Here is a 19,940-nt window from a genome sequence, read left to right as displayed (position 1 = left end):
GCTTTTAGCTGTGTTGAACTTAGCAGTCTTAGCCATGCTAGACAACAGATGTTTAATTTCCCCCCCGTGATCCTATGAGTGACAATCGGCTGGAAGAATTTCTTTAAATTTTTTGCCCTTGGAATTTCATATACTGTATTTTTCGCCCTAGAGGATGCACTTTTTACCCTCTAAAAATGAAGGGGAAATGTGTGTGCATCCTATGGGGCGAATGCAGGCTTTTGCTGAAGCCTGGTGCGCACCGACCCCTCTCGCCCTCCAGGCTTCGCGCAGCTCTCCACAAGCCAGCGCTGGGCTCCCACAGCTTTCGGAGAGTTGCCTGCATGCCGAAGCCTGGGCGTGCTGAGCTCAGCGTGCCCAGGCTTCGCGCAGCTCTCCGCAAGGCGCGGGAGCCCGGCGCTGGGCTCCCACGGCTTGCGGAGAGTTGCCTGTTCTGGGGGCTGGGGTCGGGGGAAGCTGGGGCTTCCCCCGCCCCAGCCCCACGCCTGGGGGAGGAATAATTTTTTCCCCTTTATTCCCCCCCCCCAAAAAAAAACCTAGGTGCGCCTTATGGGATGGTGCGTCCTATAGGGCGAAAAATACGGTAACTTACAATGTAACATGTAGCGTATAATGACCTCTGCTATCTGGCATTCCCAGATGCAGAAGCACTGTTATCTCGGAATTTTCTTTTTACTCCCCTCTAAACAGTTAGTTTTTATTTTTTTGAAATCTCGGAGCTAGCAATGAACAAGTTGTAGCACACTGCAGGCATAAATGCATGGCATCTTTCAGATCATGGTATGAAAGAGTGAGTAGCTTAGCTATATACCCCTCTACATCAGTATGAAATGGAGAACATGAATTTCCTCACCATGGACAGTTCTTACAACATGAGTGTCAGCTGTACATCAGTTGAGCAAAAACTTCTGAGACCTTCACTTGGTATTATTTGTCAGCAACATCAAAATCTAGTATTATGTCTGCGTTTTTTCTTCTGTTGTGTGTGTTAAAACCTCTTTGCAGAGGTAGTAACAATAATAATATTTTTTTATTTGTACCCCGCCCATCTGGCTGGGTTAAACATTTAAAACTTCTCAAAACAGGGCTGTCTTCAAATGTCTTCTAAAAGTCTGGTAGTTGTTGTTCTCTTTGACATCTGGTGGGAGGGCATTCCACAGGGCGGGTGCCACTACCGAGAAGGCCCTCTGCCTGGTTCCCTGTAACTTGGCTTCTGGCAGTGAGGGAACCGCCAGAAGGCCCTCAGCGCTGGACCTCAGTGTCCGGGCAGAACGATGGGGGTGGAGATGCTCCTTCAGGTATACTGGACTGAGGCCGTTTAGGACTTTAAAGGTCAGCACCAATACTTTGAATTGTGCTGGGAAACGTACTGGAAAGAGGTAGAGGTATTCTAAATGCTCCTTGTTTCTTCCTAGCTAAGAAGTACAAAAAAGTTACGGGGAAGGAAATCTACTCAGATACATTAGAAAGTACACCTATGCTGGAAAAAGAAAAGTTCCCACAGGACTATTTCCCTGAGGTAAGTATAGAATCATAGAATATTAGCATTGGAAGGGACCCGAGGGTCATCTAGTCCAACCCCCAGCAATGCAGGAATCTCAGCTAAAGTACCCATTACATGTGGCCATCCAACCTCTGCTTAAAAATCTCCAAGGAAAGAGAGTCCACCACCTCTTGTGGGAGTCTGTTCTACTGCCGAACAGCTCTTACTGTCAGAAAGTTTTATAGGCAAGAATGAAGTGCTTGGTTGTGATCTCGTTTGTGCTAGTGACCTGGTTTGAGCCATTCTTGAATTGTGGACTTGTAATTCTGCCTGTGGATTCACTCGGAAGCAAAATATTCTTGCACGTCCACTGGTAGACAATTGACCCATATTCTTTTAGATAAACTTACTATGTTTGCTGTAGTGAGGAGACTGACATAATTAGGTAAGGTCAAGCATGAGGTCAAGAAAGGATAGCCAGCTGATTCCCCAATGGGCAAGAGCCATTCAGGTGTAGTCTTTTCAGAACCAGCCCAGGTGACAAAGAGATGGAGAAGCACAGGAGTGTTAACAATGGAGAGGCACAGAGAAGTTAAGTTGAAGCCACAGGTAATGTTCTTGTAGAACATGCTGACCAGGAATGAAAATTTGTATAGGGCCAAGGGAACAAGGTCACAAATGATGGTGGTGGAGCAAGGTAACAATCTACTGAGCCTAGTTGGCCCTGCATCATATTGATTCATCATTTGCATTTCCAGGGGGGAAAACCCCAATCATGGCAAAAGACTCGAATCCACCCTGGAGACTCTTTCAGAGTAGCCCAGCCACAGCAGTAGATCACGGTCAGAACATCAGTGGGCAACCCCCAAACTCAACAGCCAGTCACATACCAGGCACAAAGGCTTACGGGGGGGGGGCATCAGCTGGATAGAAGAGCTCATGCTGGAGGCCATAGTTTGAATCCAGGTTGCAATCCATATTAGGAAAGATGGGGAAGAGCCCCCACACTCAGGCAAAGCTGAGCCAAAGCTGAGTACAGTGGTACCTCAGGTTACATACGCTTCAGGTTACAGACTCCACTAACCCAGAAATAGTACCTCGGGTTAAGAACTTTGCTTCAGGATGAGAACAAAAATCGTGCTCTGGTGGCACGGCAGCAGTGGGAGGCCCCATTAGCTAAAGTGGTCTTCAGGTTAAGAACAGACCTCCAGAACAAATTAAGTTCTTAACCCGAGGTACCACCTCAGTGGGATAATAGCCTGGCTCCTGCATGGACCAACCAGCCCTTTTGGTATACCACGCTTCACCAGCAACCTGCATAACCGATTCAGCCCCTCCATTTTTCCTGATGGGTGGCATTTCAGGAGGCCTACTCACCCCCCCCCCAACCATCATCCCTCCATCCCTCTCTCCCCCCACAGTCCCACAACTGACTTTCTCGTATAGTCTTTGCAACTGGACCCATATTTGTGTGTGAAGCCCCAAGGCAAGGGTGGCTACTTTGCATGCTGAATTTTTCAGGGAAAATTTGCATCGATTTTACATTGCTGTGTGTTTACCCCCAGGCTTCTAATGTAACATTTACTGTATGTTCCTTTTTTATTTTTTTTTATTTTTTGGCGGGTGGGGTTTGCCCTTGGTTTAAGACTGATTTCTTTTCTTTTTATTACTGCCGCTTAAGGATGATCTAAAAGTAATTACAATGATTGAGGCATAATGCAATTCAAAATAATTACAGCCCACTGCATATAAAAGTAACAAAACTTTCTCTGCTGATTTATGGCTTCTCTTGGCTGTGCATGAATCTCAAACGATGCCTTTGGGAGCAACACTCCAGATAATGTTAGGTCATTTTTAAAAAGCAGATTTGTGTAGTCTATCAGGGCTGAGTAATTTCCCCCCCTCCATAGTGAGAAATTGGTTGTTATCATAGATCACCGATACTGCTCAAAGCTCTTGTGAAAGATGAATTAATTTCACTAATGCTTTAATGCAAACCTTTCATGGAGAAGGCTGTATGGTGATAACCTTACCACAGTCTCTCCTTTCTCAATGATGATTTATGTTGTCTTTTAGTAGATGAAACTGCCTGTATTCACAATCCGTCGGCTGGCTAAAGGAATCTTATTAACAGGAAAACTAGGGAGAGACTTAATATTGTGTAAGGTGAAAGATGCCAAACTCATTTCTTGGGGTGTGGAGTTGCTATATTCTAAAATCCCGATAACACATCGCTGAAGAACACAGATAATCCTGAACAGTTTTGATATTTGGTGCTTCTTTAGACACAGGCGACCTGTTTTCTGAGACGGATCACTACATGAGTATCTCAGTGGGTTGGAATGGCAAATTTGAGCGTTGTTCCCCTGTTCGATCCCATGATCAGCTAAGCTCAAGCCCCCACCCCCAAAAGCCTTGGCTTCCAATGGTTCAATGCCAGACATACACCCCATCTCAAACTTTTGCTTGCAATATGAATCTTGGAACAAATTTAAAATGACAGATTTGCCAGGATTTCTTAAAGCAACAGATGTTTCTAAGCCTGTTTTAGAGCTTCTATCTACTGCTGCTAGGGAGTCTAGAAATGCAAGGATAAACATCTCTGCCATTTTTAGCATTCTTTGCCACTACTGTCTTCTTCAGTCACCCCACAACCTCTGGCTTAACTCAATTGAGGGGTGGTGGAAGGGCTGACCTCCACCCCACAACGACAAAAAGAACATAAATGATACATTAGAAGACTGGTGTGAACACAAAGTGATGTGAAATTGATGCAAACTCTTAGTGGTCATCATAATTTGCAGTGTTAGGGTCTTTTGAGTCTTGAAAGAAGAATGGTTTTCTAATTAGGAACTGAAATATACTTTCCATTCACCAATATGAAGCAGCTTGCCTTCAGGAAAGCAAGACCTTAATTTTTAACATATGGAGTTCTGCTCAACGGCGGAATTCACATGCACTAGTAGGAAAGCCTGCTTTTGTGGTGGCCTTCTTGGAGGAAGAGCATTCTTCTTCAAGGAGGAGCAGAGGCCAGCTGATCAGTCTTTGTACTGATCCACACCATCTGTCCGTCTTCTTGGAGTTGTAGCAAGGTGACACATAAGGAGAGACGCGGCTTCCCAGGAAGCTTTCGCTTTGCTTTTGGACTACAGTTCCCAGTGTCCCTGGCAGTTGGCCATGCAGACTGGAACAGGTGGCAGATGGAGTCTAACTATATGTAAAGAGTCGCAAGTTACCCTCTCCTGCTTTAAAGGAGTAATGCTGGGACTGAGTTGCGTCTAGCAGGGGTTGCCAACGTAGTGCCTTTCAGATGTGGTGACCTGCATTGTCCATGACCATTGGTCTTGCCGGCTGGGAATGATGATGGTTGTAGACCAGAAGGCACTACATTTGCCACCCATGGGCTATGGGATGGACGCACATGTGATAATGCCCTGTCATGACCATGGAGGGCTTGTTAGCACTACTAAATTCATCACAGTGAATGAGCATAAATTTGCGACACTGTGAATTGTTCCCCAGTCCCACTGCTCAGAATACAGCCTTCGATGGGCCTAATCTTAAGGTGTCTACTGTTCCAATTACACTTCTTCAGAAGCAGGAATCGGATTACTGCCACTGACACTTCAAAACATCTTTCTTTTATCTCCCCTGCTTGGTATGGTTGAGTGAACCGCTGCTGGGTCACTGCTGTAAATTGATTTGGCTCCTTTCAGTAAAATGATAGTGAAAAGATGAATTAGGACGCTGTGCTACTCATTATCTAGCATGGCTTGTGTGCATTACTTATTGGTCCTGGTGATGCTTGTCACGTTAATGTTTCCTGGACATCCCTTTTTACTTTTTAACAACTCAGGGTTATTTATGTTGCTGGCCTTTCTTTCCAGAAGGATCCATCTGATACCAACACATGCTATTAAAGGTGTTTAATACGTAGAATTGTTAAGTACTTCTCAACTTCCATAACAGACAGGGTTGCACAGGTTTTCCCCATTCTGTATTGCAATTCTTTCGTAGATTGGCTCTACTGCATTCTCCTCCATGTACCCCTCCCATGTTTAACCATTATGCAAGAGGGAGAGCAGGCCCTCACTCATTTGGTCCAACCACCACTGAACCCTTACAGCTCCATCACCCTGCCCCCAGGGGGCACTTAGGAGTGAAGCTTGCTCTGCATGCAAAGGTACCCTTGTGATTTAGGGCCCTGTGCAACCCAGGTTGTAAATCATTGGCGGGTGCGGGCTACACATGGAAAGTCGGTTTTGCCCTCCAGAAGTCTTTGCCCCAACATGGCTGCGCTCTCCACCTCATGCTGTTCTTAATCACATCAAGGAGAATTCCCAAAATATGGCTTCCCTTTTGCTTTTTTCTGATTATTCATGAGGGATGGCTATTGCTGCACTTTCCTGCTGCTTTTATAGGCAGTCTTTTTTTTTCTGTGTCAAAAAAACATGTACATAAGAGAACACGCACATTAAAACACTCTGCATTTTTTAGTCCCCTCCCCGCAGACCTGCAATGGTTTATATAATCACCTTATCATTTCTTTTATTTAATGGAGAGGTGCTTCCTTCTTTCTTTCTTTTTTTGTATGTTAGTGAGTCTCCTGATGTGCACTCTTTCCTATTCATTTAGCCACTGAGACCTATTTACATCTTTCCCCTTCTAGGAGATGGGAAAGAGGTTGCTTTATGCTTCTGTGAAGCCAGACTGCCTTGGTAGTGCTAATTTCATTCTCTGTTATAAGCTTCCTTCTCCAGTGTCTTAGTGCTGATGTAATACAGAAAGCTCCTTCCATCCATCCATCCATCCATCCATCCATCCATCCATCCATCCATCCAGAACATTAGGGAACTGGATAAGAAGTGTTAAAATGCACTGCCTAATGTCTTCCCACTCCTCTTGTAGACAACTAAGGCCCATCAATTAGGGTTCTTGTTCATGAATGGAACCTACATATGAAGAGCTGTTTTTTCTCTTCTGGTCTCTCCCCTCCACTGTGATGCAGCAAAGCAATGAAACAGTCAGCTCACCATTACATAGCCACAACAGAGCTACAATAAAAAAAATTGCTTGCCAAAAATATTACCCTTTTCCTCTGTGTATTGCTCTAAGAGCAACACTTGCTTGTTGGCTGTTTTTTGTGCAAAGCTAGGAATATTTTTATGTGTAAAGAACCCCAAATCTCTTGAAATACCACTTCATGGCAATAGTTTACTTTTAGGGGGGTTTTAGGTCAAGGGCAAGATACTAATTGCTTCTCAGTATTTCACATTAGAAATTTATTCTGCTGAGTTCCTGCCTTAATTTCTATCAGTCAGACATGCAGAGTTAGATTTAATATATGACCCAGATCAACATAACCAGCATTGTATTGGTTATTTTATTGTATTATTTCATTGTTGTTGTAGACCACTTTGGGCCCTACGCACAGAAAAGTGGTTTATAAGTGCAATAGATAAAAAATAGCGTGTTCTTGATCAAAATACCACGTCCCATTGTGGAGGAAGGCATCTGAGCCAAATCTTACATAGACATGATTCAATCTATGAATAAAAGATGATGGAAAATAAATCATTGTGCAATTTGCTTTTGCTGAACAACAACCAAAACAGAAACCTGTATTTGTGTGGGTTTTTTATCTTGTTTTTCAATTCTGTCAGCAGCAGTGTTGTGAAAGCAAAATTACAAGAAGTAACAACTGTTAGTCATAGAGGTTTTGAGAAGAGTAAAGAAATCTACAGGAATAGTATGCCAAAGTACTTTCAAAGCTCACTGGCGTTTGATGAAAAAGGAACTTGTTCAAAATACACATCACGTTTCTCTGTCTCTCTCTACCTCTCACACCCTTCATGTTGGCTGACTAAATCTGTTTAAATGCCCACTTCCTGATTGTAACTTTGCTTGGATAGCCCTTTGCTTAGGATTGCCCCTAACATCCACGGGGCAAGTGTAGACTGGTCCTTTTCTCTTTCTCAGAGATATCCCAGGAAAGAATGGACACAACCTTTGTCAGAGTGAAAGGTTCTATAACCCAGTCTTGCCCTGAAGAGACTGTGCTGACAAAACATGGCCATCTCTGATACATCTAACAGTTGCAATGCATGGTTTGTATGTTGATTTGTTCATTCGCAAGCAGGCTCAGCTGCAGTTTGGTATATTAACAGAACCCACTGGGGCATTTTCACTAGCCACTAAAGCAGCTTTTTTATTTTTATTCTTAAAGCTGATTAGAAGGTGGACAGATTGAACCAATGGCTCTTCATCAAAAAGAAGAAGAAATCCGGAGTGATTTCTCACAATTGTTTGTCAGCTGATCTGTTTTTGTCCCACACAAGGTGACTGTAGCTAAAGATCATAAAATGGCCATGACAAATAACAGTGAGAGACTTTTCAGGCATATCCTCAACACCCATGTCACGTCTTGATGCAGCAGGTCTTATATCACCACGAATGTTTGTTCAGGACAGTTTCCTGCTATTAATACTCAAGAAGAAGCCTTCCTTCTTCAACAGGCTTGTGAAGTATGTTAACTGAGTTGTTTTGCTATATGGACAACGTATTTTTATTAGGTGAGATCTAGAGGGTCCCAACCCTTAGTTTAAGGTGCTCCTGAGCACACAATGTGGGGTATTCCAATTTCCCCCTTCCAGTCTCACACTATTTTCTGGAGGTCTCCTGACTCTCAAGAGTAGCCTTTCAGGGGGTCACAAGAGAGTTGGAACCAGGAAACCCATATTGTGAAAGCAGAATTTAGCTTGCACTTCTTGGATTCCAAACCACAGTCTTCTTCTCCTTCTCCTTCTTCTATATTTCATTGCTTGGAACCCACTGTGAGCCTATAGAGCTGGGCAGGAAGCGGCTTTTCTAAACTAACTAACTAACCCTGTCCTCAGTTTGCATCCTAATTCTGTTTCTCTACCAGTGGAGTACATTTGTGATCACCTTTCACAGACATGGAAAACAATTCTTTTTCTATGCCAACCCTACCACGGCTTGTCACAAATTGATTTGTTGGTGGAATGGAGCATAGCTTGCTTTGATGAATGGAATGTCACACCATAGATGCCTTGGGTAGTGGAGCCCTATGGAAAAAGAATGGCCTGGCGCGTTTCTATTTTCCCAGTATAGTTGCCACTTCATATTTAAGGAAAATTTACAAGGGATGACATTTCTCCATGATTGACAGCCGTTCAGGAAAGATGTCACTGTGAGTGGCAGTGTCATGATATATGCAAAGATGATTGCAGTTTCTTTTAGAAGGTTCGGTACCGTTAGAATTTCCATGTGAGTGTTAAAATACGTGTTTTATTTCTGTTTAACAATAAGAACAGAAATTTAGATGGCTGTTAAGAAAATAACAACTTGCTGTTAGGCCCACAGAAATATTTAGCTGCACTTTTTGAGAGCACAGTCCAAAATATGTTACTGTCCTACTAATGTGAGGAGGATAAACATATGGTCCTCCAGATATCATTAGACTACAACATGCATTGACTCCAGCCAACATGGCATGGCCAATGACCAAGGGTGATGGGAGTTGTAGTTTTCTTTCTGTGGCTGATATGGCCATCATGGCCAGAACAACTACATTGTAAAGCCCCCTGTGATCCTCAGATGAAGGGTGATATAGATATTTAATATTAAAATAATAATAATCTGGTCCTGGGATCCTTCAGAAGGGCTGGTTTAAAAACTGAATAATCAACAAAAACAATAATAGCAATAGCTGTGTGAAGGGGCAACATGACAGAAAGAGGCTGCAGCCACCCTCTGTCAACATGTGGCTCTGTTCTCTGCCTCACCTCTGCAGTCCATCCAGCAGAGAAGAAATCTGAGGTGGGGAAGACTACACCCTAGACCTCCCCTGCTCCGCCGTGTGGATGGCAGAATGGGGGGAGCTGGAAGCACTGCCCCATAACCCCTTTCTGCCCACATTGCCATTTCACAGAACAGCATGTGAAAAGAGCTTTAGTTTCCAAAGTAATGTTTAGATATGCCCTAAACTGTCACTGACATTGCTGTGCTGCAGCATGTGTGTTTGTTTGTTTTTTAAATTATTTTCAATACTCTCAGTATAAAAAAAATAATTTTTTATTTAGCCAACCAAAAGATTGACTCTGTTTTTCCCCCTTTTGTTTTCTGTATTTTAAATGTGTTTCTATTGCATTTTGTTTTGCTTTTCAGTGTAAGTGGTCCCGAAAAGGCTTCATTCGAACTAGATGGTGTATTACTGACTGGTATGTAAAATGGAAGGTGTTTTTTTTAAAAAGCAATGCATTTTGTATAGAATCAGGAAAGTTTCATTTCCCACCAGGCGGCAGGCACCTAAGTCGTTGCACATTTTTAAAACATGATTTTGTATATGGGCCACAAATGCTTTAATAAACGTATAATAAAATCAATGGATCTCACTGTGCAGTGATAGATATTGGAATGAACATTTATAGGTTTACCATTTCATTTCCTGCTTTATAATTTCACAGTGAACACTAATGTTTAATCCAAATTTAGATGTAATGGCAAACTACAGTTAGCAGAACCTGACCCTCACAAACCAGGTTCAGACCACTGTTTCGGATGCTAGTTTAATACTTGGTGGTGTTTGATATTTGTGAGACTGTAATATAATGGGCAAGATCTGTCACGCCAGTAGATATGACCATATTCCCCTTTGTCCCCAACTCCAGTGGGGTGGGGGGTGGGGGCTCCAGAAGAGGCTGGAGGGAGGTTAAGTCCCATTGCCACAATTGGAAATCTGTTGCGCAAGTGAGATGCCACAATTTGATGTCGCCCTAGATATTTACGAGTTTTAAATGCACATACAAATGGAAACGCTGGTGGAGTTCTGCATATAGATCAGGTATATAATGGCAGACTCATTTCAATTGATTTCATTGCTTGTGTTTCAAAATAGAGCTCGTGATCTGCAGTCGCTCAAGATCGTAGTGCAGTAAAATCAAATGCTTTCCCTCTTGCCAATGTCCTTACTTTTATTCTGAGTAAGTCTTCTCCTCCTTTTGTCACAGTGCCTTTGACTTGGTAAACATCCATCTTTTCCACGATGCTTCCAATTTAGTTGCTTGGGAAACAAGTCCGTCGGTTTACTCAGGAATAAGGCATAAGGCCCTCAGTTATGTACTTGACAGGTAGGTTGTCAACACTCTTTTTTTAGCTTCTTTTATTGCCCTGCATTTTGCATTGTGTTCCAAATACGAAGTAATTATCGTTGCTGTGGCTTTGTCTTGAAATGTGGCCAACCTCCAGGGGATTAGAAAAACAAGCAATGAATAAGCACCAGAGGATTTATTTATTTTTAATTGCAAACTGTGGAAATGCCAGATATCTAGGGTTGTTACTGAGTTTTACTCAAGAGTAGACCCATTGAAAGCACTGGACCTAAGTTAGCCATGTTTATTAATTCCAGAGGGTCTACTCACTGAGTAGGTTGTCCTAAGGAGGGCAATAGTATTCCTGAGTAGGAGTACCATTGGCTAGAACCTCCAGTCCCAGGAGCAGCTCATCTGAAGGGGCAGAGCCACAGCAATAGCTTCCTGGCAGCAGCATCACTACTGCTGCTTTGCCCTACCAGCTTTGCCCTACCAGGGCAGATGCAGCTTTGCCCCTGCCAGGGCAGATGTGCCGGTCCAGTCCTATGCATTAACAAACTTACCAGATACCTGTTTCATTTTCTTTCCCCCCAAAAGCCAATGAACTGAGGAACATGTGAGTTACTCTGTTGCTGGAAAATTAGGTATAAAGAGAGCATTTGTACTGCTTCTGCAGCTGACTTACTGATATAGTTTCCTTGGAAATCCCATTAATTTGTAGGAAACACTCTAAAGTTGGTGGTTGTGGATTTTTGTCAGCATCCTGTAATTTCTTAAATATTTTCAATATATATTTTTTTTAAAAAATAATATTTATTAAGAATTTTAAAATTACAGAAAAAAAGAAAAAGAATTAAACAATACAATACAGAAACAAAAAGACTACATATACATAACAAAACAAAACAAAAACAATTAAAAACAAATCCAATACTTTCAATATCTTATCTTTTCCTTTACTTGTTTCAGCGACCTCCTCACACCTCCCTTTTTTGTATTCCACTTCAATTAACTGTTTCAGCAAATCCTTTCCATCTTCCTCAGTTTTCTGTCTTATAATTTAGCCTAACACATTCTGACCTTATTTTTCCCTTTAATCCATTAACAATCTATTTGTACTTAATTCTTTATAACATTTCTGCTAAAGCCATATAACTTCATTCCAACATCTTTCTAACATTCATTATTTTCAATATATTTTAATCTGTTTTCCATACACCAAGCATCTTTCTGTATGGTCAAGTGTTGGTTGCCCAGAGAACTCAAGCTGAAGGGTAGTCTGCAAATATCATTACTAATAATAGATAAGAAACTGAGAATGGACTGCTAATTTGCTGAAGGCCACCTAGGGCATCTGTGGTTGATCTCTGGCTGCTAATTGTGTCACCTTTGCGTAACTCAAAGTGCAGTGTTAGTGCATATTTGGTTACAACTCAGCTTTGCACATTGGTTCATACTGTATCTGATCATCAATCTAGGAAAATGCAATAATTTTTAGAATAGTCTTAAAAACCCTGATTGCTTTTCCCCTCCCAAAACGTAGAAACCTTCTATAAAGCTAGCTAGAACAAACAAACAAACGTGGATGTGTGTGTGTGTGTGTGTGTGTGTGTGTGTGAGAGAGAGAGAGAGAGAGAGAGAGAGAGAGAGAGAGAGAATTTGGCATGGGGCTTGGATAGCTTACACGAGTTGTCTGGTAGAAGACTGATGTACTTCCTTGGCTGGCATGCCCCAACCTCTGTGGTTAAGGAGTCTACAAACGGTTCTTCCCCTCACTCAATCCCAGAACTAGAAATCCGACGAGTGTAGTTGTCATTTTTAATTCTAATATGGGGTGGTCTGGCTTCAATCTTTTCACCCGTGCGTACTAAATTAACAAAGCAAGAATACTTGGGTTCTCGCACCAGTTCAGGCATAGCCAGATCTGTGTTAAGTGATCCTGTGAGTGCAACTCTTCCTTAAGAATTTAAGAAGTGCTTTGCGGGAGGAGATTTACATCCACCTGGTCCAGCATTCTTTGCAAAGATCCTAGCAACCAGCAAGCACTAGGTGGTCCACCGGAAATTGGCCTGTAGCCCACATCTGGACCACGATTGGCCGTCTGGCCACCCTCCCCCCCTCATAATGTACGTTATATTATTAATTGCCCTGACTAGCTAGGCTTCCTTCAAGCTAATATTATTCGAGGTGAAATAATTATTCATATGTTTTTTCCCATCTGGTTTGTATTCCTCCATCTCTTCTTGTGGTCTAAAGGACCTGACAGAGCTGTAAAGTGCTTTTGCGTTGTTGTTTTTAACTTGCACTGTGTGTTTCCTTTTAGCTCTTTTGGAGACATTTAGACACCCCCCCCCCTCCACAAATGCCTCTGCAGGCAAGAGTGAGGGCTAAACAGTGTTAACCGTGGGTCAAGGGTGTCATGGCAGTAGATCATTAGAATGTGACACTGCCAAAACCAGACCCAGCTCTCCTGCCTTTTCAGGAAAAGAAGAAGAAGAAGAAGAAGAAAACCCTCCATTTTTTTAGGTGGCACTACCACTGTGGGGGCTTACATTCACATAGATTGCTCATTTTGAGAAAGCAGCCAGCCGCAGATCCGGACCTCCGTAGTGAAATGATGGGCTGCCCGGCACAAAAGGGGAGTTCTGTAAGAGCAGTGAATAATGGGAAACCCCTTTCATCAGCACTGCTAACCTTTTGGCAGCCACCAGCAAACTCTATTCTGATCTGCTGATTGGGGAGGACAATACACTGGAGCTCACTTTGAATGAATGCTACCACCAACAGTGCCCCCATTCAAAAGGTTTTGGGAACCATCTTGGACCATTGTCTGCCATCACTCCTTCAGACAGTAGGAAAGGGGAAAGTGAGAGTATCTATAGGAAAGAAACCACTTCTTTTCTTGGCTTTTAATCTCCCTTTAAAGCTTCATAGATCTACATTTCCAGCTGAGCTACAGGAGCAATGGCGGTGCCAGATAAACACAGAAGAGAGAAGGTTTCAAGGCAGGCCTTTAAATCCCCTTATCTGCATGCCCTAATAATGCAGATTTAGTGCTGTTAAAACCAGAGGCTGATAAGTCTTTTCCTCTAAAGCCTTTAAACTGCTAAAGAGCATTTAACAGCCACTGCAGTTCAAGCTTTTGGGAACAATGCTGAGAAGGAAAAGAGTTTAATGAGCTAAACCCCTCACTGAATGAAACTGAAACATCTTTTCACAGTTGATTTAAGTCGCTGTGGGAGTAAGTGAAGCAGTCCTGTCTGCTGGGCGCATCTTGGCTAGTGTGAACAGCCAGTTAAATAGCAGCAATTTATGCAAGACTGAAGTGACCATCATAGGCTGCATTCCCGTCTTAATTATTTGCAAAAAAGAAACAAATGCAAATGAACTTTTAAGGGGGGGGGGAATAGGGTGGATAAAAAGAGTTGAACCTACCAAAAAGAAGAAAAAGGCACATGTTGTATAGAGTAGTTATAATGTAGTTTAACATTTGGGGGTTTAAAACTGCTGAAAATCATGACCACAGAGAAAAAGCTGGTACATTGATAAAGAGAAACAAATTTTCCAAAAGGAAAACAGAGCAGGTGAATAGTGCACTTTTAATTATTTTTTAAAGCTGCTGTAGAACGGTTTTGTTAGCTGTTCAGTGCTAAATGTGGACACATAGCATTTTTTTATATAAATATATATATATATTTAGCTTTACCAGTTGGAAAGCAATTTCAAAGCTTTATGGTAAGAACGGCACCAAACCTCAGAAACTTCTCATGGAAACACTTTCCATCACGCTCTGTTCTTACGTTTTTCTGACCTAACAAAAAAACAATTACTCGTTAAATTTTTGAAAGATGCTTTGGAAACAGAATTTGCTCTTCGCTAAGTTGCATAGCTACTATTTACGATTCTTAGCATTTCCCCCTGAATCGTAGAGAGCTTTTGCTATTTTGAATCAGATCTGTATTCTAGCGGAGAGAGAAGGAACTCAACCAAGACACTTTTCACCCAAGCAAGAACTGAAGGATTTGGGGTACATTCAGCAAAAATTATAGTTGCAACCAGGATGCTGAGACACCAGCCAGAGACTGTTCTTGTTGTTCCAATCTCTGAAACATCCTGAAGTTACTTAGAGTGGGGGGGGGGATGGTGTCTTCCCCCACCCCCACCCCTCTTTCGAACATGACAGTGCCCTTCTGTTTTAAAGAAAAAAACGTAGCTTGGTCTAGTTGAACAGAAACATTTATTTTTTTTTAATTTTACATTACAACTGTGAAATCTTGGCATAAAGCCCCGCTTTGTGACCTTCATTATTTTCTCACAAATATAGTCCATTGTAACATTGCTGAAGTTAATTTGATCAACATTGGGACATTTAACTTTTATGTCCAGTCAAAGGAGCTGTTTCATGCTCATTTTGAGTATTCAAAAGAAATGATTGCCAGAAAAATAATGTTACTATTAACAATTCAAAGCAATTAGTTTCCCAGGGTGAGGAGATGTGAGGCATAGGCTCCACACAGCAATTCTTTGTCATTTTATGGATGCTCATCAGTCAACTGTCACATCTTCTCAAAGGCCCCTCCGATCTAAATGTTTCTCTTTGGGCTTTTCCCAGAACTTGCAGCTGAATGAGAGGAAGAAAAGCCACTTCGTTTCTAGGCAGAGGCAAACCTTGTGTTAAAGATCTGGGTCATTTGAGCAATTGGAGGGCCTGGAGTGTTTGTAAATACTCCTTTATTCTTGTTATTTATATTGCTGTTGTTGTTATTATTATTATTATTTAAAGCAGGGGAATTGTAACATGAGCAGTCTCTCTTGGCAGAGATTTAAATAAGTAGCCAGATATATTTTAGCTTCTAGCCAAAGACACCAACAGTGCATGTTTACTCAGGTGCAAGTCCCACAGTGTTCAGTGGGACTTGCTACTTAGCAAATGTGGTTGCTTCCTGGATCTACAGATATCACTACAATTTTAAAGAGTTTTCCCCCCAGCACATCAAATAGGATGACAACTTTTAATCAAACTCATTGGGCCATCTCAACTTTTATCTTCTTTGCTTTTCCTCCTGCTCCTTTATTTTTATAAGGGTCTAAAATAGGTATCTTTGTACCTTATCCCTCAAATAAGGGATTGCTGCCTAGGTATCTTCTTACATTCTGTTTTGTCATCCATGTCTGATGGTGTTTGTCTTCTCTCTCTCTCTGTTTTCTGTCTTTTACTAGTTCATCTTTATAGGGGCCTGGCACCACTGGGCAGAAAGTCATGAATGTTTGTTATTCAGATAGCACAGACAAACAGAACACAATCCACACACTGGCTTTGTACACTCTGCAAATAGTTCCGTGCATAGAGAAATGCAATCCTAGGCCACGGTTTGAAGAATCATATGGTTAGCTCCCTGTACCCAGCATAGCCAGTTTGTAATGTTGCGGGGGGGGGGGGAGGGGAGAGAGAAATAGCACTGGCCATTAGTAGCTGCAACTCCCTGGGCATTCGTTCTTCTTGTATTTAGGTTAGAAACAGGGGTAGAGGAAGGGGATGCGGTGGGTGTGGGTTGCCCTGGGGGGGGGGTGTCAAAATGCTGGGCAGCACTCACTGCGGGGCCTGCTGCACACCTGAGCCACACATCTCTCCTGGAAGAGACATGGTGTCTTGGGCACGCGCAGGCTCCGCGCTGCCCAAACGGTACGTCCGCTGCCACCCCCCCCCCCAGTTGTAAGGTGGTTGAGTGGGAGGAGGCCCAAAAAACCCCACCCCATAGTTTTACCCTGCTTATCCAGTTACTCCCACCAGAGCTGTTACAGTGGTACCTCGGGTTACATGCACTTCAGGTTACATAAGCTTCAGGTTACACACTCCACTAAGCCAGAAATAGTGCTTCAGGTTAAAAACTTTGCTTCAGGATAAGAACAGAAATCGTGCTCCGGCAGTGCGGCGGCATCATGAGGCCCCATTAGCTAAAGTGGTGCTTCAGGTTAAGAACAGTTTCAGGTTAGGTACGGACCTCTGGAACGAACTAAGTACCGGTACTTAACCCGAGGTACCACTGTAGTTTGGATCCACAGGACAGTCTTAGCACAAAGATTTAGACTTATGAGTCATAGGATCATTCTTATGAATGAACCACTTCCCTACAAATCTGTGAACTGCACATGTTGGATCCATGCTAATATGTGCATCGGGGCATAATTATCTTCAGATTCCACACAAATACAATACCAAAATATGTATTTTAGGATAAGTTTAGAAGTACAACCCTTGATGTAAAATTTGTATTGAGTTACAAATCTTTGTACAGTTTCTTTAAATAAAAAAATCGCAGATGAATGCAAAAATGGGACAGAGTGGACATATTATCCGTCCTAACTAAAAGCATTTTTTCTCGAAGGAAAACAGTTCTCACTTACAGCAGCCTTGCCCATTTCAGTAGGAGTAGAGCTGTGTTTTATTGTAGCAGAATTGACAAGTGCTTATATCATTATACATATCTAACATTGCATTAGGTGAATGTCAGTGTCAGATAAGATCATGGTTTTGTCAATAGAAGGGAAATATCGTTCCAACTAAAGTGAGCCAGTTTTCGAGCTCTAAAAATTGATTTTTATAGCTCTTCTTGTAATCCTTTCCCTGAATTACATATATATTATTGATGTGGTCTTTCTTGCCATCTTAATATCTGCTGACATGGTAATTAATTAAAAATATATAGCTTTTTTGTTGTTGTTCCTGTGGCACTATATTGAAATTAAAAGTGAACTCGCATATTAGTTAAACGGTGCTGGCAAATGCCCTGAGTATTAAGATGATTACCTAAGCCTCTTGACAACACCTTTCATCTTGTTGTTTGCTATTTGACCTTTTGAAATGTTTTTTTGTATTATTAATAGGTTTTGGTTATTATATTTTTTTCTAAAAAAGCAAGAGGTTCAAGAATATGATAAAGTTGAGCTTTTTAATGTCAGTGTTACAACATTTCAGACGTGTCAGTGAAAGCACTTTCATTAGACCTTTTTCATTTGCTCTTAGATTGTCATCAATTATGTTTCCCCTTTAAGGAAGGGTTGTTTCTAGACAGTCCTTTCTAGATGTGTTCTGCAGGCCATGCTCAGAAGTACAGGGCAAGATTCTTCCTTCCAAGAAATTAGAACTATAGAACATGAGAAGAGCCCTGGTAGGACAGGCCAAAAACTTACCTAATCCAGAACCCTGTTTTTTCTCACAGTGACAAGCCAGATTTTTACTGCTGTTACCAACAAGTGGTCTTCCAGGGTTAGGCACGCCATGGTGACTAGTAACCAATGAAAGCGTTACCCTCCATGAACTTGTCTAATACCCTTTTAAAGCCATGCCTGCTGTGCAAAGAAGTACCGTGTTTTTTGCTCTTTAGGACGCACCAGACGATAGGACGCACCTAGTTTTGGGGAGAGGAAAACAAGAAAAAAAATATTCTGAATCCCAGAAGCCAGAACAGCAAGAGGGATCTGGCTTCTGGGATAGCCTCTTGCTGTTCTGGCTTCTGGGATAGCCACTGAAGCCTCTCCAGGGATGAAGACTCCCCCTGCCCAGAAGAGGCTGCATGCAGGTAAGCTGCCCTCTGTCCCTTCCCCCCACCTCCCGCAAAAGCCTTCATCCCCATGCCCTGCGGAGGCTTCACGGGGCTATCCAAAAGCCAGAATAGCTAGAGCACTGAGCAGCGCTCCCTCTCCCTGTTCTGGCTTCTGGCTTAGCCATGCAGCCTGCATTCACTCCATAAGATGCACACACATTTTCCCTTACTTTTTAAGGCCATTGGTCCTTGTAGCTCAGTAATGTCTACTCTGTTCCGCACAAGCTCTTCGGGGTTTCAAACACACACTCCTAGCACTGAACTAGGGCCGGTACCTGTGGTTCTTTACTTCCAGGCCCTTATTTATTGCTACTCATCTGCCTTTCTCTCTAGAGTAGTACTATGCCGAAATCAGTCCTCCAACCTTTGGGAGGTTTTCTGTCACTGTGAAAAAGGCACCCATCTTTCTGCCGAGAGGGAGAGAGGGGTGACTTTTGATGGGTGAGAGTTGGGTTTACATTGTCATTGCAAGGTGGCTGAGGTGGATGTGGCCCATGTGTGGTTTTGTTTTGGGCGAAAGATTTATACGATCTGAAGAGAAACCAGAGTATGGTTGCAGAGTATGTGTGGTTTTGTTTTGTTTCCATTAAATGTTTCTCATGCTTGACAGCTTCCTCAGCTGGTTGCTTTCCTGATCCGAACTTACCTCATGATGTCTTCTCCAGAACCTTCAACAGGAGGCCATGGAGACTAGATACTGAGCTCCTGAGATTGGTGCCCTCAACCATTTTGGGTGGTAGTCTAGTTACATGTCCCATCAGCATAAGGAGTCTGCTTGTTGAACAGACATTTTCACCCTCTTTTCACACTGTGCATCCTCCTCAAATCTGCTCCAGGGGGTTGGGGAAACCCCTAGAACGAAATTTAAGGGCGTGCATGAGCAGAGGAGAGAGGGATAACATTGCTTTGCACAAACAGAATTATTTGTGCTGATGTAGCGTTCGTGTAGAACTATGCAGGATACGATGCTTTGTAGCTGAGGGGAGTCCTTTTTTTACCTTAAAAATATGCAGAGTGATTTCTTTAAAAGTAAAAAATAAAAAAAACAGTTGTCTGGCATATGGTAGGCACCCTCCCCATTTTCCCATGCTTACAGGAAAGTAACTGGATAGATGGTTTGTAGACTGAAAGACAGGACACTCACAAGCATCATTTGATTACCATGAAAGTAAGGCAGTCCTGCATCCCACCCATGAGAATTTCACTTAAATGTTATCTCATTATTTTTGGATAATATTTCTTTTCTCATAAACTTATGGAGAACAGGTACTTTAGACCAGGCACATTACAGATCTATCAGTAAAACCATCAGTATGGAGCACTGTTTTGAAACATTTGCCATTCCACATGCCTTCGCTTCGTCTTGGCAAAGGGGCCAAGGACTGAGCCAAACACTCCCCCTGGGGGAAGAGAGCTCCATAGATGTCCCATCACAACAGAGGAAGCTCGGTCCTTGTGGTGGGCACTTAGAAGAGGGTTTCTCAAGAGTGTGAGTTCATGCATGGTGATAAATTCCTGGAAGCATTTAATCATCTTATTTGTCCCTATATTCAGCAATATAAGTCTAGTGTCTCTTAATCCAAACATTCTCTTTCCTTTGGAGCTGAAAAGCGCTTCCTAACTATACTTTCTATAAAGAGCAAATAAAAAATCCAATATCCTCTATCCGATAACCTTTCTGTGACCTTCATTCTGGAACCACATTGAGATCCTTTTCTTGTCATTTCAAGGGGGGGGGGATTT

At 42.4% G+C, this 19,940-nt stretch overlaps 1 protein-coding gene across 4 annotated transcripts in view; it reads left to right on the top strand.

Moving 5' to 3' along the window:
• Positions 1-19,940, top strand: part of INPP5A (inositol polyphosphate-5-phosphatase A) — a 239,861-nt gene that overhangs the window by 134,156 nt on the left and 85,765 nt on the right. For all 4 annotated transcript variants that reach the window (XR_014564893.1, XM_083741100.1, XM_083741101.1 and 1 more), the window contains 3 exons: positions 1,416-1,519; positions 9,671-9,723; positions 10,513-10,632. Coding sequence is in view for 3 of the 4 variants with exons in the window: in XM_083741100.1 (XP_083597226.1) it covers positions 1,416-1,519; positions 9,671-9,723; positions 10,513-10,632 (277 nt within the window). In the remaining variant the exon portion in view is untranslated. The remainder of the gene's footprint in view (positions 1-1,415; positions 1,520-9,670; positions 9,724-10,512; positions 10,633-19,940) is intronic.

Source organism: Podarcis gaigeae, assembly GCF_964106915.1.
Source record: "Podarcis gaigeae genome assembly, chromosome: 5".
NCBI classification, from domain to species: domain Eukaryota; kingdom Metazoa; phylum Chordata; class Lepidosauria; order Squamata; family Lacertidae; genus Podarcis; species Podarcis gaigeae.
This window is presented reverse-complemented; position numbering and strand designations above follow the sequence as displayed.